The sequence below is a fragment of the Sorex fumeus genome, unplaced genomic scaffold, assembly GCF_029834395.1.
Source record: "Sorex fumeus unplaced genomic scaffold, SorFum_2.1 ptg000033l, whole genome shotgun sequence".
Taxonomy (NCBI): Eukaryota; Metazoa; Chordata; class Mammalia; order Eulipotyphla; family Soricidae; genus Sorex; species Sorex fumeus.
The window spans coordinates 17,499,445-17,525,639 of record NW_026606090.1 but is presented as its reverse complement, the minus strand read 5'-3'; the positions used below and the strand labels follow the sequence as shown (position 1 = coordinate 17,525,639).

General features: G+C 46.1%; 1 protein-coding gene across 8 annotated transcripts in view; it reads right to left on the bottom strand.

Annotated features, from left to right (window-relative positions):
- ANK1 (ankyrin 1) overlaps nt 1–26,195 on the bottom strand; it is a 229,642-nt gene that overhangs the window by 4,583 nt on the left and 198,864 nt on the right. For 3 of the 8 annotated variants that reach the window (XM_056116807.1, XM_056116808.1, XM_056116810.1), the window contains exons 39-43: nt 11,426–11,984; nt 8,800–9,094; nt 4,917–5,000; nt 3,946–4,008; nt 3,539–3,667 (exon numbers count right to left, since the gene is read on the bottom strand). In XM_056116807.1, the coding sequence (XP_055972782.1) occupies nt 3,569–3,667; nt 3,946–4,008; nt 4,917–5,000; nt 8,800–9,094; nt 11,426–11,984 (1,100 nt within the window). In that variant the 3' untranslated portion in view covers nt 3,539–3,568. Of the gene's footprint in view, nt 1–3,538; nt 3,668–3,945; nt 4,009–4,916; nt 5,001–5,569; nt 5,919–8,799; nt 9,095–11,425; nt 11,985–26,195 lie in introns of those variants that run through there. The other 5 variants (XM_056116813.1, XM_056116815.1, XM_056116811.1 and 2 more) reach the window with 5 other exon arrangements.

Here is a 26,195-nt window from a genome sequence, read left to right as displayed (position 1 = left end):
GCAGGATCGCTCTTTTTTTTTTTTCCTTTTTGGGTCACACCCGGCAATGCTCAGGGGTTACTCCTGGCCCTGCACTCAGGAATCACTCCTGGCGATGCTGGGGGGACCATATGGGATGCTGGGAATTGAACCTGGGTTGGCCGCGTGCAAGGCAAATGCCCTGCCCGCTGTGCTATCACTCCAGCCCCAGGGCAGGATCTCTCTTAAGCGTGTATTACTCTCTTTCTCTTGCCTCATAGCCTTCTAAGTAGATAGAGTTCAATAAAAACTATCTTGCTTCTCTCTCTCTCTCTCTCTCTCTCTCTCTCTCTCTCTCTCTCTCTCTCAAATTAGTTGTAGTCCTTTGCTTCTTGATCTTCTCTCATCCAAAGTAATTAATTTTTACTAATTTCATTTTTTTTTTGGCTTTTTGGGTCACACCTGGCGATGCACAGGGGTTACTCCTGGCTCTGTACTCAGGAGTTACCCCTGGCGGTGCTCAGAGGACCATATGGGATGCTGGGAATCGAACCCGGGTCAGCGGCATGCAAGGCAAACGCCCTACCCGCTGTGCTATTGCTCCAGCCCCAACTAATTTCATTTTTATTTTTAGGTTTTTGGGCCACACCTGACTATGCTCAGGATTTACCCTGGCTCTGTGCTCAGGGATCATTCCTGGGGTGCCCGGGGTGTATGTGTGATTCTGGGGGTCTACCCTGAGTCCTACCCCCTGTACTACTGCTCTGGCCTCAAAGTTATTGATTTTATTTAGTTTTTGGCTTGGGGTCATGCCTGACAGTTTTCAGGGCTTCCTCTTGGCTCTGGTTCTCAGAGATCACTCCTGGCAGGGCTTAGGGGACCCTTTTGGGTACTGGGGATTAAATCCAGGTTGGCTGCATGCCAGAAAAGCACCCCTGTACTTGCTGTGCTATCACTCTGCCCTTCCCCCCACCAAGCAATTAATCTGAAACATACTAGAATATTCTGGAGTCAAAGCTAAGACAACTCTTGTAACCAGAGTCTCTGAAGAGAAATATCTAAAAAGAAAAATGGAAAAAAAAAAGCATTCCCTCCCCCCCCACCCCACCACATAAATCAAGAAGAGCCAACAATCGGCCTTAGTCCTCCAGCTCCTGGAGACTCCGGGGCACCGGTGTTGCACCAGCCACACACTGTGCCCCGAGCAGACTCACGTCCTGCTGCTTACTTAGATCTGAATACCTGACCCAGAGCAAACCCTGTCGCTGTCTGCCCCAAACTGCAGACCTGTGATTAGACAGCCCCTCCACCCACTACACTGCCACCTCCCACACAGAATGCTTCCAGGCTTGAGAGTGAGTGTGTGGAGGACAGATGGTCTTAGCCTCATCCAGGACAGGGGTTCAGTCTCTGGGTGGTCACACCTTTGAATAAACTAGTCACCCTTAATTTTTAATGTAAAATGAATTTTCAGTGTAAGACACTTAAAGTTGTACTTTGATTTGGGGAAAGAGTTCAAAGGACAGGAGGGAACCACATGTTCCCCAAGTACCAACAAGACCCCAGCACACAGGCCTTGCACAAGGAGCTCCCCTGGGTGTACAAGGAATGCTCCCCAAACAAGATGAAGAAACAAAGCTCACCTTTCACCTCTAATGTCTACAACCGATACACATTACTTCTGGAAGGTCTGGGCTCCAAAGTCAGCCATAAAATACAAAATGTTACTTAAGGAGTTTTGGAATCTTAGTTCAGAGGTTTGGGACAGGGACCGGGAATCTGCATTTTAACCACTTGTGGGATATGCATGATATTGAGAAATAGTAGATTAAGATGAAATCCATTCACAACCCTTTACGAAACCTTCTCACCATAAAATGCTTTCACAGACAGCAATCATCATAACTGCCCGACCAGGGAAATATTGGCATGGCTGCTGTTTCATGGATTAGGGAGCCTGTACCTGCAGAGGGAGACCACCAAGCCTGGGGTTCTCCCCCCGCCCCCACAGACCTGCACCTGGCTGAGTGTCAGAAAAAAGGCATTCTCCACCCTCTCACCATGACACCATGGACATCGTGAGCCCTGTTCTCCTCTCTCCTACCGTCCTTCCCATCAGAATAAAGGATGCAGCATGTCTATGTTACCTCAATGAGAGCAATGGAGAGTAGGGGAATAAAGGATTCGGGATGTCCGTGGCTCCAGCTTCCCTGGAACCCAGACAGGAGCCTGCTCTGGAAGAGCTCCTCACCACACCCTGACCCCAGTGCGTCCCTGGCAGAGGCCCAGCACGTGCCAGAACCAGGCCGGAGTTCCTGGTAGGCATGGTCTCCTCATCTGTGGGTGCTGCGGCTGCCCCTCATATCATCTGCCACTGATATGGAAATCTGAAACAGCCTATGTAAATCCTGCCGGCCCCCCTGCACTGCCTCTCTGCTCAGTCAAACAGAAGCAGAAAATGAAAGCCACTGCTGCTGTGGCCATCAAGAAAGTAAGGCAGATGCGTGTCCTTTCCTTTCATTCTCTGCTCTTCCAACTTCTGTGCATCTTTGGGCGGCTGGAGAGAGGCCCTGGTAGAGAAGGGGTTAACGCTGTGTCCTCCTTAAGCTGCTGAGGAGTCAGGTCTAATTTTATCCTTCTCCTTCTGCCAGTAGCCCCACGTCAGCACTCAGCACTCGGGGGCCCAGAGGCGCTGCCTGCCTTTGCTGGCTGCTGGGCCCGGAGCTGGAGCCACAGGGTTTCAGTGGAGCAGCCCGACGAGAGCAGAGCTGGGGCCACAAGGCTTCCTCGCTTCCTGCCAACTCCCACCCCGACGCATCCTGTACTGAGCTGCCCCGAGCTGGGCACAGGAAAAGGCCTCGGGGCAGCTCAGTACAGGATCCCTCAGGGAGGACAGAGGTCCCAGCTGGCCGCTGAAGCCCCAGCACCGTGTGTCTGCTGGCCTTCCTTTGACACACACCACACCCCCCTGCTCAGCAACGCTGGGGAACACCATGCTTTCATTATCATGCGCCCCAGCCCCAGCACCCTCCGAACATGCAGGGAGAAGCCCCCCCCCCAACTGTCCACACCACAGTCCCTTCCTAGAAAGCAAGGGGGCAGCCTGGCACAAGGACCTACGCCAGAGGCTGGAAGCCTGAGTTAGTCAGGACGTGCAGAGACAAGAAGAAGCTGAGCTCTAAGTCTTCCTGGAGACTCCTGAGGAAAGAGCCTCAGCAGCTCCAACTAGTGTTGCCTCCACTGCTCGGTTCCCCCTTCCTGGTGCTCAGGGCAGAACCACACTGAGACTGACCAAGTGCTGGTCAGTCACGTAGCAGACATTGCCTTCAGACGGGCATCTGGCCTTCCCTGAGAAGGTGCCCAGCAGATCCTGGTGGCTTTTCTGGACGAAGGAATGAGACTCAAGGACACCGTGAGGAGGGCGGGAAATGACAGAGTCTCAAGACGCAGCAAAAGCTGTTCAAGCTCAGGATGCTCGGGCAGAGCGGTGAGAGAAGAGCAGGTGCTGGCTGGGTGGGGGAGGAAGTGCCGCCATGCCAGAAGGCCAGGACATGCAGAGAGATGCAGAGGGGCGCTTTACCTCCAAAGAGGCCATTTGAGGGGGTTCCGATCACTGCTTCCCCCTCTTCAGGCTGGCCCGCTTCACTATCTGAGCGCCCTTCCTGCCCTCTAGGGGGTCAGGCTGCAGGCTGCTCCCTCTCAGCTTCACCTGGAGGAGGCAGCAGAGGAAAGCAGGACAGATCACAGAGCCGCCGAGAGGCGGGAGTGAAGAGGCCTCCCGTCTGGGATACCGCCCGCCAGGTCAGAGAGAAAAGCACAGGGCAGCCCAGTGGACTGCGAAAGGCCGCGAAAGGCCGGCGCACAGGGCGGCGGGTGAAGGCTCAGCGCCCGAGAGCAAGAGCTCCTCAGTACCTTGGCGTGTTTTATAAAGAAATCAATATCGGCCTCCAGCTCACTAGGGTCCTCCAGGGGCCCCTCAACAATCACCTCCTTGTAATCCTGGGTGTCAACACCAGATGAATCTATCTCCCGAACAACTTTTCGAGTGATCTGGAAAACAAAGGGAAGGGAGAATGGGCTTGCAGCAATGGCCAGACAAAGCTCAAGACGAAGGCTGAATTCCCAGAAACGAGAAGGGACCCTGCTTGTGACGAGAAGGGCCACGAACAAGGACACCACAGCCCTGTCACTGTGGGACGCACAGTGGCCTGTCTCACAGAGACTGAAGTTCGTAGGACGTCTTAGACGTTGTCAGTGAACAGGGTTTGACCACATGGGACTTCTGTGTCTAGCCCAGAGCATGTCATTCTAAACCTTGTGATCAATGAAGCTTATACTGCCCATTTGGCCCTCAAGCCGCCTGGCCTCTCATCCATTCCTCCAAATACATTAACAGTTGCTTTCTCTGCCCCAACCACCTGCTGAGAATAGGTGGCGGAAACTTTAGCAAGACGTGGAGGCTAGTCAGACACGAGGGGGTCTTGCGTCGGTGCAACGTCAGTCCAAGACCTTCTCTTTGCCACTTTGTGTCCCTTCTGCCTGAACCCACCATAGGGCCCATGCCTGGACTGGCAGATTTTGGTCCAGTGAATGAATCTGCTACCAACACATTGAATTGCCACCTCCTTTTGATTTTAGGAGGCCCACGGTATCCTGGAACTGTCCATCCTGCTTCCTCCCAGCTCTGACTACAGGGCTAGGCACCTTGGCACGCGTAGGTTTGACTGTTGCAAGGAGCACAGTCTCCCTGAGACACAGCAGCAGACACCATTTAGGGCTGAATCAGAGCAAGTGCCTGTGAGGAAAGTCACACGGGACTTCAGGAGGAAAGGGCTGCTGGCAGATGCCTCTCTGAGCAGTTTTCACCCCCGTCTGAGGCAGTGGTGAGAGCAGAGGAAGTGCGTTTCCCCCACTCTGAGGCTCAGCTCAGCTGCCTCTTAGGGGGACTCTGCACCCACCTTCTTGGTGACAATGTTGCCCTGCTCATCCGTGAACTGTTCCTCTGTCACCTGCTCCCCTGGAATATTTTGAAGCTCATTCTCCTGGAATCAGAGAGGGGGGAGAGAACTCAAGATTGATAAGTGAGAGCTTGGGAATAAGATCGGAGAATGAGGAAGTCGAACAGCAGTGAGAATAGCCACAGCCTGACAAGCCCCAGTCTGGCAGGAAACGCTAGCTCAGCAGGCAGCAGGTGGACTGCGGCTCCAAGTGAGGTGCCCGGGGGGGGGGGGGGGGGGGGGGGGGGGGGCGGGGGGGGGGGTGGGGCACGAGTCTGGGCTGGGGTGCAGCCCGGGGCTGCTCTCCCTCCCCGCGCCCTTGCCGGAGAATAGGCAAAGCAGGGCCAACCACACAGGATACTCAGGAGCCCTGGGTTAGGGGGAGCTGGGAGCATCTCACAGTGCAGAGGCGCTTCCTCGCACGCTGCAGCCTGCCTGCCCGTCTCCGGGGCTGTGGGCACAGAGGCAGGCTGAGCACTGCGTCCTTTTCACTGTAGCAGCGAAGGTGCCCGTCCTGGAGCCTTCCTGGCCAGCCCTTCCCCGGTCTTCCCCATGCAGGGTGCAGCCTCACGCGGGCTGCTCGGCCCCAGCCCTGCCTCCTGCCTGGCGGTTACCTTCCAGAGGACCCGCCGTCGGACCACCCTGGTGGAGACGGTCTCCTCGTCGTCACTCAGGCCCTCGCTCTCCCCCAGCTCCTTGTCCAGCTCCTGATGGATGTGCTTCAGCACGAAGCACAGGGAGCCCTTAACAATATGCATCACGTTCTGACAGCTGACCAGGAAGAAGCCCAGGAGCACCAGGGACACCAGGAGCTGGGTGACGAAGGTCCACATCCTCACCTCCGCCTCGGGCGGGCTCGGGCCGCTGCCGGAGTCCAGCCTCGCATTCTCTTCGTGGCCTCCCGAGTCCCCCCACGCCCCGTCCACTTTCGGGCTCCCACAATCTCCCTGGGCAGGAGACAGATGGGGCCTCTCCAGTATACAGCCTGCCCCCTGCCCTCCCCCTGCTGACATGAAGCGGGGATAATTTTAGCTTCAAACCAGCTGCCCGGGCTGTCCAAGTGGGCAGAAGGGAGCGGGCAGGTGCATGCCTGGACTCAGAGCGCATGGCAAAGGCTCTGCCAAGAGCAGCGCCCGCCCTGCCCCCACTTTCGGACCCTGCGGAAACGAGCTCCTTTGCCTGGGCTTCCTGTTCTGGTTTGGGAACCCAGAACATAAGACATTTGAAGGGTGTGGCTGTGTGTGTGGGCCTCAGGCTGCCAGCGCTCTCTCAGAAACGGGGGCCCAGGTGTGTAAGCAGTGTGTGGGCTTAAGACCTGGCCCTCAGGCGCCGCCCCACCCGGCTGCAGCCAGGCTGAGAGGAAGCTCTCTCCCAGGGTTTCTGCTTCTCTCTGAGTAGCTGCCCTGCTTAGCAGAGAGAACAAAGACTGGGAACCAGCGGAATGCTGGACACCTGTTCTGGTCTCGGTTTCCCCCTCTGGAAAAGAGGGATTAAGGGCTTTGTCTTCTTGCCAAGAGGGAGGTGTGAATCATAGGGCTTATGGGAACAAACACCTCGGGCGTGCTGTCCCTCAAAGCCGTGTCCCCACATGAACTTGGTGTGCCCGTGATGAGCCTACTGTGCATGTTCCAGGATTTCCCATCTCACATGCAGACACGAGAGGAGTGAGGTTAAGTACTTCCTATGTGAAAGGGAAGCTTGCAGAGTCAGGTCCGAATGCCCATCCTGATGCCATCCTGCCTCCTTTCAACCAGAAAAGCCCCGGAGAGGTTGAAGCTGGCAAGTGCCTTTGCCAAAAGGTTGGCACAGGACAATGTTTGCTTCTGGCTGAGCCCATAAGAATCCAACTTCAGAAATGTTCCCTGGGTCCTCTGGGGAGCACTGGCTTCTAGTCGTCCCAGATCCGCCTCAAGCCCTAGATCAAACTATGGGCCTCTCAATTCCTCTCATGCTCTCTCCGCTGCCGTCACCATTTCCTGAGAACCTGTGGGCCTTCCACAAGCCTCATCTGGAGTGGTCCTTGTCATTTCCCCCGGGTTGGCCGCTAGTGAAGGCGGCGCCACTCCCTCCTGCCCTGGGCCACAGGGAGCCAGTGGGCAAGGAGCACCTGCCCTGGCTCTCGTTGGCCATTGGGAATCTGGACTATCACGGTAGGTGGCCCTTCTTTCAGGGCCTCAGCTCCCTCCTTTTTATACACAGAACAGTCAGACCACGTGGCCTAGAGGATTTCTTGTGTCCTCCTGGAGCCTGTCCTGCTTTCTTCTTAGCTTTTCCCTCCCCCAGAGGGTGACAGTGACGGCTGGGGTGAGGCGGGAAGAAGTCTCCCGTTGGTTTCCTTGTAGGATTCAGGGAAGTGGGCTAGGTCACCTGTGTGCTGAGAAGTGTGGAGGAGTGAAAGGTACTGCTGATGGCAGAGAATGGACAGGGGTGGTCTGGGGTTAACACTGGACATGGCCGCTGGCTTGCCCGAGACACATTCTTGGCAGGGAAGCTTTCTAAATAAAACCGCGTTCATTCCTCACAGCATTTTTAGTCAGCCTGTCCTGAGGGCCTCAAGTGTTAGGGGACAGGTTCAGACAGAAGAGACAAAAAGAAAAGAAGGAAGCAGATAAAGAGGGAGAAAGAATCAACTTCTGGAGGAGAAAATGTGTCAAGTAAAGAAAAAGAAGCTAAGTAGAGCAAGAACACAGTTTCTGCACATATTGAAAAATCACATGCACAGAATAGTAATGCACATTTTCTAAACACATAAGTTAAAGATACACACTAATGAAACAAAAAACAAACACTGTCCTCCCGTTGTTCATCGATTTGCTCTAGCGGGCCCAGTAACATCTCCATTTTGAGACTTATTGTTACTGTGTTTGGCATATGAATACGACACGGGTAGCTTGCCAGGCTTTGCGGTGCGGGCGAGATACTCTCGGTAGCTTGCCGGGCTCTTCGAGAGGGGCGGAGGAATAGAACCCGGCTCGGCCGGGCTGGCTGCGCACAAGGCAAATGCCCTACCGCTGTGCTATTACTCCAGCCCCCCTCCCCACACTAATGAGATGTGTGAAATTTGCTTCCAAATAATCTGAGTTTGTGTGTAGAGATGGCGCAGATGAGACAAGATCAGCTACAAGTGGGAGATGGCAGAAGCTTGGTTGGTATATTCACAGAGAACTAATATTTTCTTGAGTTTCACCTTGGTTTTCAAGTTTTTAAACCTCCCCCCGCCCAACTACATTGAACATGTTAAAATTAGTGTTTTGGGGAAATGGAGAGAAGAGATCTAATGGGAATAGATAATAAAATGACTAAATGAAATATATAAAGTAGAACAAACTGACAGGAAGGAAGGGAAGCCTAGGGATGGAGAGTTGGGGTGGGGGACGAGGGGAGAAACTTCTCTCCACCCCATCACCTGTTCCACAGGATGAGGCCTGTTCACTGAGTCACTGAATTCCCAAGCAAACCAACAAGGGCAATAATGTCCACTCTCATTTGCGAAAGAGGAAAACAACAGTTGAATGCAGCCACAAGGACCATGGCAGAACCAGAGTTAATCAAACACCGTGTCTAAGTTCTTTCTAAAACATGATGAAAACGGGAACCAGAAGTGTGGTCTTGGAGTCAGGCCAGTGCTGAGTGGGAGCCCTTCTCTGAACCATGACCAGGCAAGCTGCAGGAGCTTCTGCTGACCCCAGTGCCTGCCCCCTGTGCTGTTTCTTAGCATTCCCAACCTCCACCCATCACACATTTTCTAAAGAGAGGAAACTGCCTTGGCTGGTGGCTTGAGGACACGCAGTGGTCAGGCTGGGCATCTTGCAAGTCGCAGCAGCCCTGCCCCTGTCGCTCTTACCTTTACCCAGGACAGGGTGCCTCCTGCCTCCTGCGCCCTCTCCCGGAGGCCCGAGAGTCTCCGCTCCCTGCCAGACTGGGGGCTCTGGGTCTCGGGCTGCTCTCTCCGCACTGACTCAGCCGCAGATACCAGGATTCTCTCATACTCCCGAGACCCACTCGGCTCCAGTCCTTTGACAGTGGTGACTGTTTTCTGGAACGAGTGTGGGCCTCGCGTCACCTCCTCTTGCCAGAGACCTTGCGTGGTGTCTTGCAGGTATGAGACGATGGAGCCTTCCCCATCCCAGTCTGGCAGTCTGGGGGTCGGGAAAGGAGAGAAAACAGGGTGATCCTTCAGCCTTAGTCTCTCAGACAGCACCCCCTGCAGGATGCATCCTGCACTGCACATGGGAGAAAACAGCAAACTGTACCGCTGATCAATCCCTGTGAAAGGGCACGAATGGGTTATCTATGCTGCCTACTGGGAGAATGCCCTGGACACAGAGCCAGAGGCTCCCCCTTTGGAGAAGATCAAGTTCCTGAAGCACCAAGCACCCGATCTCATCTCCCTGTTTAGTCCTTTTGGTCACTGCACTCCCCAAACCTCACCTCAGGGCTCATCTGGGAAGGGGACCATTGCCTTGCCCCTGAAACAGGCTTGTGTGTCCCCCTGCTCCCCCTGAATACTCTACCCCCTTTCCCTGTCAGCACGTCTCCAGACTCAGCTCACAGACCTCATCTTGGTCTCTGTCCACTTCCTAGCAGAGCTCCTGGCTCCAGCCCCTCATGTGCACCTCCTGCCTGGGGTGTGAACCGTCCAACTGCGGGGTGTACATGCCCCCGGCCTCCACTGTGGAAGTCTAATGGGCATCCACACACAGACAACTCTGGGCACAAGACAAACTCTCCTTCCACACCTGTTCACCCAGCTCCCCACCACAGGAAGCAGCATCCTCGCCTTTTTCTGTGTCAGGCCAGGGAGGCCAGGACCCCCTCCAAAGCCTCTCACACTCTCCTCTAATGGCACTCCTCCTCCCTGTGCTTCTTGCTGCTACACTTCTATCATCATGCTCCATGTCACCTACTTACCCTGGCCAGGGAAGCTGGCTCTTCATGCAGTTACTGGAACACATCACTCCATGGCTTATAGCCTTCCAGTGACTACATCCCATCAACAGATTGCCAACTCCTCACGGGACCTCACAGCTCACAGGACCCATAACTTTTCTGACCTGGACTCCTGGACTCCTTTGCTCTCGGCACTGTCTCTTGGAGGTAACAAGGTGGACTTTTACCTCAAGGCCTATGCACTGGTTGAACCCCCTCCAAGATATATTTCTCATGTGTTCACATGCTAAAGTCTTGTGCGGGGCAAGGTGCAGGTGTGCTGTGCTATACCCAGTGGTGCGCAGAGGGTATTCCTGGCTCTGTTCTTAGGAATAACCCCTGGCAGTGCTCAGGGGTCCATGTATTAGGGTTGGGTACATGTAATGCAAAAGAAACTTAAACTCCTGTACTTTTCGGTCTTCACTCCAACGTTACTCTCTGGCTTCCTGTCCTGTCTGTGATTTTAACCACTTCCTTTTTCATACACATGTACATTATATACCTCTTCCTTGTTTTATTATTTTTAAGCACTACAATCAATCTCTTTTTAATTACTTTAAGTTTAATTTAATATTATTTTGTTTATTGTCAGCTTCCCCCCTAAAATATAACCTTCAGTCCACAGAGAATTACCCAATTCCTCTACAAATCAAAGGATTCACTTGTAAAACTAAATAAACCCTTGCCCTCTCGTATTCAGTAGAGCTTTCCTTCCCCTACTGTGCTGGATTTGGTCCCTCACACTCGGGGTGGGAAGGCTGAGGCACATGGAGGGTGGGAAGGGAAAGTGGGCACAGATTTCCCACAGTCTGGCCAGACCTGAGCTCCTGGCTGGCCACGGTCTTTCTGGAGCACAAGGACTTTCCTTGCTTTAAGGAAAATTTAGGAAGCACAGTGCCATGGAGGAAAAGACCCAATTAGTCTAATGATCTAACAGTGCTGATAATGACAGAGTGGACAGAGAGCCCGCTCACAGGGCTGGAGAAGACCCTTCCCGGGGTGGCATGGCCATGATCCTGAGACCAGAGCCGGAAGAAGTCTCGCACCAGTGCGCACGCCCTCCCTCTAAAGCAAACAGACCACCTGCCTGAACAGAACCCAGAAAAGGGACTGTGAACTGTCTGGTTCAATTCCTGGCACCATGTGACCCCTGAGCATTGCCAGGTATAGTCCCTGATGCCCTGAGCAGCTCCAGATGTGCCATTCAGGTGATCTGGGCGATGTCCAGCACTGCATGCATCTGCCGGCCTGCTGGCCTCACTGATCAAGAGTTACCAGGGGGTGCCCAGGGCTTCTAAACACCACTCAGGAGCCCACCCCCACCCCCCACGAAAATTAAGAGCAGAAACAGACCACACCAAAACCAAGCCCAGAAACATTACTTTCACTATATCAAATACTCCATTGCCCTCATTATCAGGGTCCCTGATGGGTGCTTGGGGCACTGGTTAAGCAGGTCAGTGCTGGCAGTGCCCAAGAACTGTCTGTGTCCTCACTGCCTGGCCCGACCTCCCGCAGGAGCCCCAGAAGGTGAGTCTTACCTGTCCTGGCTGGTCTCCATCACCCGACTCACGGAGGGGGATTCTGTGAAGCGGGCCTGCACCCTCTGCTGGCCTGAAACAAGAGACACTTCATTCCCTGAGTCGTGCCCTGCACCTGGCGAGTCCTCCTGCCTCTGAGGACCTGGCAGCTGCTCTTCTGACCTCTGACCTTCCTCCTGGTCAAGCAAATCGATAAGGCTATTTGTGGCATCTGAATGCACAGTGTCGTCCTCCACGAGGTCCAGAGAGCCCAGGGTGGGGCCCTGCGGTCCCTCGGAGAGCGCCCCCTCCAGCTTCCACTCGTGGCCGGTGGCGTCAGAGTCCTCGGCCTTGCTGCACTCCAGAGAGGAGTCCTCAGCAGTGACCAGCGAGGGCGTGAGGCCCGCAGACCACACCTGCATGTCAGACATCTCCAGCATGGCGTCATGCTCCGTGGCCGCCAAGGGGATGGAGTCTATGATGACCACCTCGTTCCAGTACTGGTCTGCACACAGCGGAGAGGGAAGCGCGTAGTGCAGGGAGGCGGGGGACAGCAGCTCGTCCTGCAGCGAGGAGTAACCTGGATGGGCAGACAGAGGGCAACATGCTCCAGAAGCGATTTTGGTCACACACGCTTGCGTGCACGCCCACGCACCCGCATAGGCACGGCCAGAGGTCGGCATGCACATTCCGGCAGGGCTTGTGATGCTCAGGCCTTGTGGCTACTGCCCAGGGTTCCCGGGCATGAGGAACAAGGCTCTGAGCTGCGCGCGGGCAGCCAGGGAGTGGGGCAGAGAGGAGGCTCCTTTGCTGGACGGCAAAGTCAGAGATTGGAACTCTTTCCGATCCAATTCAGGTGGCTGGCGGAGAGCCACGAGCCAAAGGTCTTACCCTCCAGCCCTACTTCTTGCTGGTGGACAGAAGGACATGCTGCCCCTCCCCATCCTTTAGAGCCAGAGCTTCAGCTCGGCAGGTGGGAGCACATGCTCTGCATGCTCTGCCCTGCCTGCATGCCCCGCACTGCATGACCTCCTGAGCACACAACCGGAGTCACCCTGAGCACCACCGCATGTAGCCCAGAAGTACAAACAAGCTCCCATCAGCACAGGCCTCAGGATTAGGTCCAGACGGTTTCTTAAAAGGAAGAGCAGCCTACTTGGAGCCAACACAGGGACAGGGCTCTATCCCGAGGGACTCAGTGCTGTGGCCAGAGGGCAGCCCTTTAGTTTGGTGATGAGTAACTTTCCCTCAAGTTGCCTTTTGGTCCCAGAAGTCCCAAATGATCTTAAATGGCACAAATGAGGGTATTAAAGTTTCTAAACAGGAGGCCGGAATAGAAGGCTTCATAGGGCACTCATTATCCCTGAAGAACTTTCAGTTCTTGGTCCTGTAGCTCCTTAGCCACATGCCCAAGCTGTTCCTCTAGTTCCAGGCAACAGGGGCCTGATGGGAAGGGAGCCACGTAGGCCTGGGCCGGAAGCACATACCCTGCAATCGGCATAGCCTACTGCCCAGGGCATGAGGACAAGCTCAGACAGCAGCTGCAGGCATCTTTCTGGACACTAGGGGCTCGCCCCTGATGCTCAGAGTGGCCCTTAGACTCGTGTGGATGGTTGTGAGTGTGTTGGGCAGGCACATTCAGTTTAAAGATTCCCACCCCTCATCCAGCCAGGAGAGGGATCCCTGTTACAGAAGGAGGAGAGTGTCTGATTCCCCGTGCGCCAATCTATAAGTGGGTGAAGGAGCTAGAAGACAAGATTCTCCATTTTGCTCAGCTTGTGTGCCTGCGGAGAATCGAGCCAAGCAAGAAGGACCTAGTGGGGTTCACTGTACAGTCCTAGGGAACTTCCTGTGCTCAAAGACACCCCCTAACATCATGTCAAACTGGACTCTGCTATTCATCAGCTCTGAAGCCCTCTGCCTTGCACTTGCCCTAACTCTTCCCTGAAGCCGGCCATTCTCAGAGGAGGGGCCTTCTCCACTCCCTGCTCTGGGCTTCGGTCTTTGCTCTCCGTTTTCCAGAGGATGAAAGACAGAGTCCTTTGACTATATCTCCAGCTTTCCTCTTTCACTTGTTTGTTCTCTCCAATACTACTGAGGTCTGTTTATATGCCTGGTTTGGAGGTCACAAGCACACAAGCTTACCAACAGGTTTTCGTGTTCCTTTTTTTCTTAACATTTTCCTAATGAGTTCAGCTCACCTTGATTTCTGCCTGTCCCTGAACTTGGCTGATATTCTCCTATTGCTAAGGTCAGGACTGATAACCCACTGATTCCTGTAACCACCGTAGGGGTCTCCAGATGTGCGAGGGGCAGACAGGTGCCAGAGCAGTGACCCCACCCATATTTCTAAAACCACAATTTTCACAGCATCATGAATGTGTGTCCAATGTGCTAGAAGCTGTGCTATACGACTGACATACAATTTCTCAGTAGTTTTTTTGCTGACTGATTTTTACAACTTTATGTGGTTCCAGGTCCTAATCTTAGGAGAAGGAGAAAGAGGCCATAGTTGATGGGTGGCTGTTAAGTAGCTATGCAGTGGTAAGGGTTGGGAAAGTAGGAGAAATGTTTAGGTCAATGTCACTAATTCAAGTAATTGGATGTGAAACTCTGACCTATGAAGTTGGGAAGACTGAGAATATGGCCTTCAAATGTGACCTCTACAGTAAAGAAACTTTTTAGAATCAAGTGACTATTTTTCTTCGTATTTCTCTTGAAAGAATTGCTATATATATATATATATATATATATATATATATATATATATTTGCTGCCTGAGCCCATGTGCTGCTTGTGCCCATGTGACCGAGCACATGTGGCACTCAAGCACATATGTTGCCCACATCTCCCCTCTTGAGATGTGTACTTTCATACTTCCCTACATAATGCTAAGGTGTGTCCGCAGGGGCTCTCTCTGCCTTTGGAGAAGCTCGCATTCTCTTTGAGCACATTACTTTACCTCCCTATCTCTTCTTCCATCCCCTTCCTCAAAACTCTCCAAATAAAATCTATTTTACTTAAAAAAAAAGAATTGCTATATATTTTTGTTATCAACTGAGCACCTATTTTCTATAAGAACGTATAAGATGTGTCAACATAATACAGCATATTAATGAAAGAAAAATAAAAGCCAAATGATCATATCAATAGATGCAGAGGAAGCATTTGGCAAGATCCAGCACCCATTCATGATAAAAACTCTCAACAAAATGAGAATTGAAGGAAGTTTCTCAATATAGTCAAAGTCATGTACCACGAGCCCACTGCAAACATTATACTCAACGGGGAAAAACTAAAATCCTTCCCTCTAATATCAAGGTGGTTGCCCACTCTTGCCACTTCTATTCAATATAGTACTGGAAGTACCTTCCATAGCAGTTAGGTGGGAAAAAGATATCGGGAGCATCCAGATAGGAAAGGAATAAGTCATGCTATCACTAATCATAGATGAGATGATACCATACTTAGAGAACCCTAAAGGCTTTACAGAAAAGCTTCTAGAAACAATAGGTTTCTAAACAGAGAAGCAGTTTACAAAATCAATACTCCCAAATCCATGGCTTTCCTATATACAAATAATGAAATTGAAGAAAGAGATATTTTTTAAAAACCCTTGTATACAATTATGCCTCAGAAAATTAAGTACCTTGGAATCAGCTCAACTAAAGAGGTGAAAGACCTATAAACAGAAACTACGAAACACTAGTTCAAGGAGTAAAAGAAGACACAAGGAAATGGAAACATGTCCTCTGCTCAATCATTGGGAGGATTAATAGCATCAAAATGGCAATACTCCCCAAAGCATTGTACAGATTCAATGCAGTCCCTATACGATTACCCTTGTCATTAAAAAAATAGATCAAACACTCCTGAAATTCATTTGGAACAATAACCTCTCCCATCACTTCCCAAATAGCTAAAACAGTCCTTGGGAAAAAGAAGATAGGAGAGATCACTTTCCCAATTTCAAACTGTACTACAAAGCAGTAATAACCAAAGCAGCGTGGTATTGGATCAATAGATTATCCTGAGACAGACCCTCAGATATATGATTAGTTAATCTTTGATAAGGAAACAAAAAATATGAAATGAAGCAAGGAAAGCCTCTCCAAGAAGTGATGCTGGGAAATCCGGTCAGCTATATGGAAGAAAAGAATTGAGACCACTTTCTAATGCCATGAACAAAAATCAAATCAAAATGGGTTAGAGATCTTGATATTAGACTTGAGTCCATAATGTACATAGAGAAAAATGTTGATGTGCTCTCCATGACATTGAAGTTAAAGACTTCGTCAAGGATGAAACACCACTGACTAAGTAAGTGGAAGCAAAGATAAAAAAAGAAACTACATTCAATTAAGCAGTGTCTGCACTTTAAAGAAAATGATGAGCAGAATACAAAAATAGCCATGGAATGGGAAGAAAAAAATTTACCAACATTCATTTGATAAGGGTTTAATATTCAAGATTTAAGGCACTGTAGAACTTTATAAGAAAAAAATATACAACCCCATCAAAAATGGGAGAAGAGATGAACAGAAGCTTCTTCAGAGAAGAAATGCAAATGGTTAAAAGGTACATGAAAAAGTGCACTACATAACTAATTATGAGGGATATGCAAATCAAAACCACAATGAGATATCATCTCACGCCAGAGAGACTGGCACACATCAAAAAGAACAACCAGTGCTGGTGTGAAAGCAGAGAGAAAGGGGCTCTATTGATGGCTGATGGGAATGCCAATTGATTAAGTCTTTCTGGAAAACATTATTCCTCAAAAAACTAGAAATTGAACTTCCATATGACCCAGCCACACTGCTCTTGAGAATATATCCCACTAAACCAAAAACACAATGCAGAAATCCATCTGCATTCTTCTGTTCACTGCAATACTGTCCACAATAGCCAGAATCTGGAAACAACCTAAGTACCTGAGAACAGAGGAGTGGATAAAGAAACTATGGTAGATCTATACAGTGGAACATTTAGCAGCGGTTAGGAAAAATGATGTCATGATATTTGCTTATACATGGATGGACATGAAGAGTATCATACTGAGTGAAATGAGTCAGAGGGAGAGGGACAAATTATAGAATGATTGCATTCGTTTGCAGAATATAAACAAAACAAAACAGTATGTGAAAATAACCAAAGACAGTAGAAACAAGGGCCAGAAGGAATTTTTCCTTCATGATTGGAAGTTTGTCACAAGGGTGAGGGGGGGAGTACAGATAGGACAGAGAAGGGGCCATAGGTCAGTGATAGTTGGAAATGATCACTCTGGACAAAAATGAGTGCTGAAAGGACGTAAAGTGATAGGTATAATCAGTAGCAGTAACAGTAACTTTGCTGTTACCCATTAAATAACAATATTTCAACCCACAATGCTTGAAAGGAAAATTATATATGTGTATATATATGTGCATATATATATACATATATATATATATATAGAGAGAGAGAGAGAGAGAGAGAGGAAAGGTGTCTGCCAAAGAAGCAGGCTTCGAGGGTGAGAAACTGGGGACACTGGTGGAGGGAAATAAGCATTGAAGAGTTGGGCATTGTACGGCTGAAATTCAATCATGAACAAGTATTAACTGTATATCCCATGGTGATTCAATAAAAAAATTAGATGTTAATTTTAATCATCATATAACACTACAAAGAAAGTCATATTATTCTTGTAGATTAGGAAAATAGAGATTTAACAACTTGCTTAAGGTCACACAGTAAATAAAGCTGTTATTTTCACTTGAGTTTTCCACTTAAATCTTTTAGAAATAGTTTTAGCTGATAATTAATAAACACATTTAAAGAAGCTGATAATATAAGTTCTGCCATAGGGGTATAGCCCTGAAACCTTCATCACAATAAAGTCAGGGGCATTCAGCAGCTCTGGGAGGTTTTCTCAGGATTCTTTGTTACTTTCCTCCCTCCTCCTCATTCCTTGGGAATGAATCATCTGCTTGTCATTGGGCATGAGTTTTCTTTTCATAGAAGTTTATATAAATGGAGTTTTACAGTGCATACTTCTCTTTCACTCTGTCTTATCTGGGTTTTGTCCATGGTGTTGAATATATTATAATCCATCCATTTTTAAATTGCTGAACTGCATTCCCTTGGATGAATATACCCGTTTATTTACCTACAGACATTTGGGTTGTTCCAGTTTGGAACTCTTACAAATAAATCTGTTAGATTTTATGGAATATGCTTATTTTTGTTTGCTTCTTTTTTGAATAATCCTTGGGGGTAAAATGACTGTATCATAAGGTAGATCAGTGGTATATATATATGTATATATATACACACATATATATTTAACTTAATAAAAAACCAATCAGAGTGTTTTCCAAAGTGGTCATATCACTTTATATTCTCATTAGTAGTATATGAGTTTCGGCTCTTCCATATTCATCAACATTTGCTATCCTCATTCTTTTAAACTTTAGTCATTATTTGGAGGGGTTGTGTTTGGGTCATACATGAGAGTACCTCTGCATTTATTTGCATCATCGTTATTTCTTCAATGTTTTATAGACTGTATATATGTATATATTTCTTTCACATCTTTTAACTCATATTAATTGCCAACCATTTATATTTTAATGATATTTTAAGTATATTATTTAAAAATTTCCCCATGCAGAATTATTCATTTCTATATACACACTAGCTTATGCATAAGATGTATACATAGGCATAAAAACTGAATACACTTTATTATTTTGTTGTTGTTATTTTGCAGTGCTCGGGGTAGAATTCAGGCCTTCAAACATGTAAAACATAATGCTTTATTATTGAGTTACATTTCCTTGCTTGTTGCTATTTTGGACAAACTGCTATATGTTAAATTAAGAGCAAGATAAATAACTAAGATCTTTAAATTTTAGCTTAATTCTTCATTGACGTTCTTCCTTTATGCAAAACTCCATTGCTAAAATTGCATTTTCTTCTCTCTAAAGTATTTTTTCTAACAGAATTTCTTGCAAATCAGGTTGTGAGGAGACACATTTTCTCAATTTTGTTTAAGAAAGCCTTATTTTTCCTTCATTTTTTGAAAGATGATTTTTACTTTCTAGGTTGACATATTTTTCTTTGTCTCAATACTAAATACTTGCTTCTTGCATGATTTCTGAGAAGAAGTTAGATTAATTCTTTGTTCATAGAAAAGGCTTTTTTCCCTCTTGCTTCTTTAAGGATTTTATACAGATTGAAAATGATATGTGTATGTTTGGTTTGTTCATTTTTTTCTACTTGATGCTTTCTGAGATTCCCTGTCCAGTGAGTAGGTGGATACTTGACATTACTTCTCTGTCATTCATTTTTGAAAAATTTCTTGTTTCTTCCTTTTCCATCTAATATTCTAATTTTATGTGTAAGAAATCTTTTAAATTGTCCCACAGTGCTTAGGTATTATATTCATTATTCTACTGTCACTGTCCTCCCGTTGTTCATCAATTTACTCAAGCGGGCCCAGTAACGTCTCCAATGTGAGACTTGTTGTTACTGTGTTTGGCATATTGAATATGTCACTGGGAGCTTGCCAGGCTTTACTCTCAGTAGCTTGCCAGGCTCTCCGAGAGGGATGGAGGAATCGAACCTAGGCCGACCGGGTCGGCTGTGTGCAAGGCAAACGACTTACCCGCTGTGCTATACAATAATAGCAATTATTCTACTATTTTTAATTTTTGATCTTTGTTCTCTTAATTTTGGAGATTTTTATTAGACCATTCTCAAATTCAGGGATCCTTCCATCAGATGTGTCCAGTAAGCTCAATAACAGGCCTTTCATTTGACCTCTGGCATTTGATCTCATTCTTAGCGCTGCCAACTGCTTTGCTTACACTGACCACCAGCTCTTCAATGCTGTTCACTTTATTCGTTAGGGCCCCCAACGTATTTATCACACTGTAGTTTTAAATTCCTGATCTGATTTTCCAGCACTCTCTCTTGGTAGGATCAGATATTTTCTTTGATTCTTCAAATTGTGCTTCTTGACTTTAGATATATGTCTTTTGTCGTTTCCTTGATACCCAGTTATGATGTGCCGGTGAAGAAACTGTTGTGTATAGACCTTTTGGAAATGAGGTAGTAAGTGAGGTGTGGGAGAAGGGAAAACATTCAGTAGTCCTTTAATGAACTCTCAGTTTTTAGCTGTGGAAAGCTTCTGAAATGCTTCAGAAGGATTCTTAATTTTTACTCTCTATCTTAGGTTCAAAGGCAGCTAGAGGGGTGGAGTGGACTATTTCACTTCTGCTGGACCAGCTAGGCCCTGATGGTAGTCCTACTGAGTTAAACTTGGTAACTCGTTACTCTAAGGACAGCCCTTAGGAGAATTCAATGCTCTACTTCAGGAGGATTCATTTTCTTTTTCTCCCTTCTACCAGAAGGGAGAGAGTGAATTTTTCTCTGATATTTACTCTGGGGACTGGTCGAGTTTCTAGTGGTGAGTCTAATACCCTGAGGCACACTTCTGCCTCCTCTGACTGCTCCCCCGGGGGCTTGCGACCTCTTTAAGGGGTCTGCATTGAAGCTGTTGAAGCTAGTCAGTCATAGTTCTGATTCCCTGGGTGGTTTCACCATTGGTTTCCACCAATGCGACTGTGTCTGATAAGTTGGACTCTCCAGTTTGAGGAGCAGCAATGGGTTCTGTGTTTTCATTCTCTTACAGAGCCTAAAGGACTAGTTGGTTTTTCAGTCTGTCCAACCTTACTTACTGTTAGAACTCCAGGTTGTTACCTGGAGTAGCCACATCAAACTCCTTACCTGCAGAACCATATATTAAGTTTAACTAAACACCCTTGCATTCTTTGGGTAAATTACACTTGGGTATAGTATTGGATTTGGTTTTCTAAAAGTTAATTTAGATTTTAACTTAAATACTCATTAAACATAGTGCTTCATAGTTTTCTTGTAATAATATTTTCTTTTAACTTTTGTTTTTTGGTTGTTTTACTAAAACAGGTAATACTGCTTTATAAAATGATCTGGGAAGTATTATGACTTTAAATTCTCTAGTTCTTCTTAGAATTTTATTTATTTATTTATTTATTTTATATATTTATTTTTTCTTCTTAGAATTCTTGTTAGAATGCCTTTGTGAGACTATTTAGGCAAGGAGTTTCCTTTGTGAAATATTTTAAGCATAAATTGAACTTTCTTAATATGTATATGCATATGTATATATACATACATGCATATATATACATGCATATATATATACATACACATACAGGTTAGATTCTTCTTACATGAGCTTTCTCCTGGGGGTTGGGGAAGGAAGTGATGGACTACAGGAGACATGAAGATATAGTGGCACTGAGAGGTGGTGGAGGTGACTTTGTATCCTTCAGCTTTAATATGAAGATGATTATAACCATGTTAATTCAATAACAATAAAATGTTTTAATAAATAATTTGTCCATTTAATCTATACATCCAAACTTACTTGCATCAAACTTCTATTTCTTTCATCCTTTAACTAGTTATAGAATCTTAGTGGTATTATCTCTCTTACCTCTGGTATGTGTGACTGCTATCTTCTCTTCTTCTTTGGATCACACTGGCTAGAGGAAATATACCTATTTTGTCAACATTTTCGAGAGCCAGCTTTTGTTTTTTTCTAAATGTTTTTGTGTTTTAAAAGTTTATTAATCTCTACTCTGATTTTTAATTATTTTCTTTCTTTTACTTTGAGTTTAATTTTTGTGTGTGTGTGTGTGTGTTCCCCCCCAAGTAATGCTTTACTAGGATCCTATAAATTATCATCCTATTCTATTTTAAATAATTTAAAAATTTTTCTTTGCTTTCTCCTTTGGTCCAAGAATTATTATTTTTTTAATTATTTAGAAATTTAAATTTAGTATTTAGTAGCATTTAGTAGCATTTCCTGCAAAACATTAGAGATTTTCAATGTATGTTTTATGATTTGCTCGAGCGGGCCCAGTAACGTCTCCATTGGAGACTTTGTTGTTACTGTGTCTGGCATATCGAATACTCTCGGTAGCTTGCCGGGTTTTATGATTTAGTTATTAATTAACAACTTCCTTAATAATTTCCTTGCAGTCAGAGAATGTACTTGACTTATTTTGAATTTCCAGAGATTTGATTTATGATAGAATATAATATCTGTTGGTTAACATTCCATATACAATTGGAAAGAATTTGTATTCTGATGTTATTGGGTAAAATATTCTATAAATATATAAATATCAATTAAGATAGGCTAGACTGTAGAATTGTTCAATTCTTCTGCATGCTCACTGATTTTTCTACTTGTTCCATCTGTTATGAAGCCAGGGTACTTACATGTTTCACTATAATTTTGCTTTTATTACTTCTCATTGTAGCTTCTTCAGTTTTTGTTTTATATATTTCAGATCTATATTGCTAGGTAAAAATACATTTACGATTGTTATGCCATCTTGATGAACTACTTATTATTAGAAAATTATTTTCTTCATATCCAAAAACTTTTTTGTTCTGAAATTAATTGTCTGCTATTAACATAGCTAGGAAAAGAAAAGAAAAAATATAAAACATTTTGTCTTCTTTTGATTAGTTTCAGGAGTTTATCTTTTCTCATTTTTTCTATCATAAGGAATTTGCATTTTAGATTTGAAAGCATTTTTTTTGTAGGCAATATAAAGTTGAGACCTACCTTCATACCCAATCTTTAGATATTTAGACCATTTACATTTAATGAAATTATTAATATTACAAGGTTTAACTGTCGATTGCCAATTTCTATTTTCCTGTTTGCTCCATCTGAATTTTGTTGCCTTTTTCCTGTTTTTACATCATCTTTTCAATTAACTAAATTTTGTATAATTCTATTTGATCTATGTCTAAGACTTATTAATTATAAATATTTGATTTTTAATTTTAGCAGTTGCTTCACAGTTTATAGCATATGTCCTTAACCTATTAGAATCTAATTTAAAGTGATTTTATATACCACTTAGCATATATTATAAGAACCTTCATTTTTCTTCTCAACTTCTGTTATATTTCACTTTTACATATAAGCCCATTATAATTATATTGATTACATATACACCTATCATTACATTGATGATATTTTTATTTAAATATTTGTCTTTTAAAGAGTTTAAATATTGAAATCATGCAAATCATAGGACTATCATTTGTTGTTTTTTTTTAAAAAAAGCATATTTTTTTGTTCGGGGCCAAACAAGACAGGGTTCAGGGGCTACTGCTGGCTCTGTGCTCAGGGTTTACTTACTCTTGGCACTTTGTTGCTGGTTCAATCCCCAGTTCTTCATTTCAGAGCTGGGGATTGAACAAGCATCAGTCACATGCAAGGCAAGCACCTTACCCTTTGTACTATTCAACATTTTTGACACTGTTTATTCCTTCTCATAGATCCATGTTTATTTTCATTTTCCTTTGGTCTGAAGTTATTATTTTGTAAATTAACATTGCTTAGAGCATTTATTTTCTGCTCATGAATTATTTTTGCTTTTATATGTCTAGAAAAGTCTTATTTGGCTTCAATTTTGAAAGCTAATTTTGTTGAGCATAGAATTTAAAAAAATTACTTTTGAGATGTTCTTTGTTAAAGATACTGCTTCAGTGTTTCTCAGTTATATTCCTTCCAATAAGAAATTAAATGCTTTTCTCATCTTTGACCGACTATACAGAACATTTTTTTCCTTTGGACTACACCCGGCAGTGCTGAAGGAACACTTTTTCTTTTGTTTGGCTGCTTTTGCTCGACTTTATCATGTGTTTTGTCTGATTTACTTAAAATATGCCTGGCATTTTAGCTGCCCTCACGTTTTCTGTGCACGTGGTACATAGATCTTCCTGCATATGCCTATCTATAGTTTTCATCACATTTGGAGATGTCTTGGCCTGAAATTTTTAAGTGCTTTTCTCTGTTGGAAAATCTTATTTCACAAATATCTGGTCATTTGCAGCTGCCTCCTTAGCTCATGGATGTTTTAAACTGCTTTCTTTTTTATCTTATTTGGGGAGTTTTGCCACGTTGTCAAGTTCACTAATATTTTTTTTTTTCTGGTAATGTCTAAAGTTTAAACTCACCCGGTACATATTCACCCTGAATATTATAGTTTCCTGTTTAAAAGATTTATTTGAGTCTTCGAAATGTGTCTTTCATGGGGGAGCAATGGTACAGCAGGAAGGCATCTGATTTGCATGCAGTTAACCTGGGTTCAAGCCCTTGCATTCCATATGGTTCCCTAAGCCGAGCCCAGAGTGATCCCTGACCACAGAGCGAGGAGCAAGGAATAAGTCCTGAACCCTGAGCCCAAAAACCAGTAGATGTGTGTGTGTGTGTGTGTGTGTGTGTGTGTGTGTAGTGTGTATATATCTTCCATGTCTCTAAACTTCAGAGCATCTGAAATAAAATTCCAAAAACTGTCTTATATTCTTGCTGGCTAATTATAATATCTGGATCAGTTTTAATTACTTAATTTTCTCTTTATTAAGTATTTTGTTCTTTTAGTGTCTTATTTTCCCCTATACATATCTGTTGATCTTAGACATCAAATATCATGACTTTTTAAATCTTATTCAGTGCTTACTATTTTTGTGCTCCTACAAATATCTTTGAGCTTTGTGTTAACAATTAAGTTAGCTGAAAACAATCTGATTTTTTTGAGTTTTGCCTTCAAGGCTGATTAGGTATGGTTGGAGCATTGCTCATGTTGGAGCTCATTTTCGCCATCTCTGGGCAGGACTTGACTTTGTTCCTTATGCAATGTCTATGATCAATTATTGGAAGAGCTGATTACTATCAATGAAAGTCAAGGGAACTCTCTGAAGATCTCTAAAGTTCTCCGTATGTGTAGATCTCTCCTTTCTGAACTTCTGTTTTAGAAACTCTGCTGCACTGTTCTGCCAGCAACTTCTAGGAAGTCTTGGATTTTTCTTCCCTGGTCTTCTGAGGCAGTGAGCTAGATAATTATAGGACTTATTTATGTCTCATGGACCATTGTCCTTTGTTGCTTGATGCCCAATATCTTGTGACATTGAATATATTCAGAATATCTGGGGCTGCCTTAGCAGTGGGGTATATTCAGGCCTCCCAGCTTCATCTTGATCGGCAGAGGCATGCCCTTCCATAGCTGTTCCTACAACCAGGTGCACGGAATGTCAGTCAGACTTGATGGGACTGGCTGAGGAGAGTCCCGCTGGCCATAGAATGCTCGAGGCTCATCCTTAAGGATTTTTTATTGCTTTTAAATCTTGAGACTTTAGGAGTGTTCATTTTAGTGTTATTTCAATCAGTGAAAATGTGCCTATGAAAACAGCTTCTGCAGTCCTGGGATAGGACCTGCTTGTATCCGTCCATCCTGAGTCCCCGTCCTGGCAACAGTTTTTAGGGCACATGCCCCCCCCCCCCCCCAGCTCCCTCTTGATCTCCAGAGAATGCCTGACATGCTTCCGCACAACACGGCTTGGATCTGAGGCTTCTGGTGGCCAGACCCGGTGCAGAGCTCACCCAGGTCCAAGCACCTACTCATGAAGAATATCTCTGCAGGTTTGGGGTGCACCATACCAGAGTGAGGTCTGCTGAATTCCCTCGGTTAGTGGCGAATGTGTGTCTTTCTCACGTCGACTCAGGAGACACGTACAGTTTATGGGCAGAGCATTTTAGGCAGTGACTATCTCCCCGAGTCACCTAGCATATTATCACACTACTTTGATGTTCATGGCAGGCTAGTGAGGCCGGTGTGACCGATAATCTGGCCTCAGACAGCAGCCAGACCTCACCGGTTGTACTCAAGAAGAGTTGAGTACAACTCTTTTTTTAAATTTTTATTTCCAAAGTTTTTATTTCCAAGTTCTCAAATCAAAGGCGCTAGGAGCTATTTCCCTATTATTTGATAAATGTTTTATTTTTAGGGACATCTTTTTTTCCCCTTTCTGGCCATTATTTTCTTCACATTTATTCTAAGCTCCTGGGGTACTTCAACCCTTAACCCCCCCTTCCCACCCACCCACCGTCCATCGTGGGGCAGCAAACTGGTCTTTGTTTGGGGGCCACACCCTGCAATGCTAAGGGGTTATTCCTGAATTACTCCTGGCAGTGCTCAGGGGACCTTATGGGATGTTGGGGATCAAACCCAGGTCATATGCATGCAAGGTAAGCGCCCTTCCCACTTGCTATCTCTCCAGCCCTGCAAACTGGTCTTTTGACCGAAGCCTCACTGCTGTTCCCACCCAGGCCCAACCGAGGCACCATGCTTCTATTCCCTGGCACGCTGTTTCCCTCTGCTGCCAGGAGTGCAGGCAGCCATGCCCCCCCTGGCCCCTGCGGCTCCTCGGAGGCACAGCCAGCAGGAAAGGAGGTGGAACAGCAAGGGAAGCCCAGGACCCGCAGTGCAGAGGCTGTCACACAGGCTTCACTGGGAGAATAGCAAACTCAATAGGCTGCTGAGCCCCACCCTGAGACCTCAGAGCCACTGCCTCTTTCTGGCCTGTCAGAGGGACACCCACTCAGGAAGATGACTGGAAACACAGTAGTGAATGTGGGTGTCCAGAAAAGTAGGATGAGTCATGCCAGAAATCTGTTTCTGAGGACCTTCTTGGGTCCAGGAGGGGCTTTTGGGGGCATTTGGGGCATCCAGACAGCATCTACCAGGACAGAGGAGGCTTTGGAAAGACAAGGAGCCAGGCTTTGGAGGCTTTCCACTGTGACTGCTCAGCATCACCAAGAAGAGGACTCAGGCAGGATCTCACGGACCCTGCTGTTCTGTTGCTCCACATGGCCCAGTGGCTTTCTGCTCCAACCCTT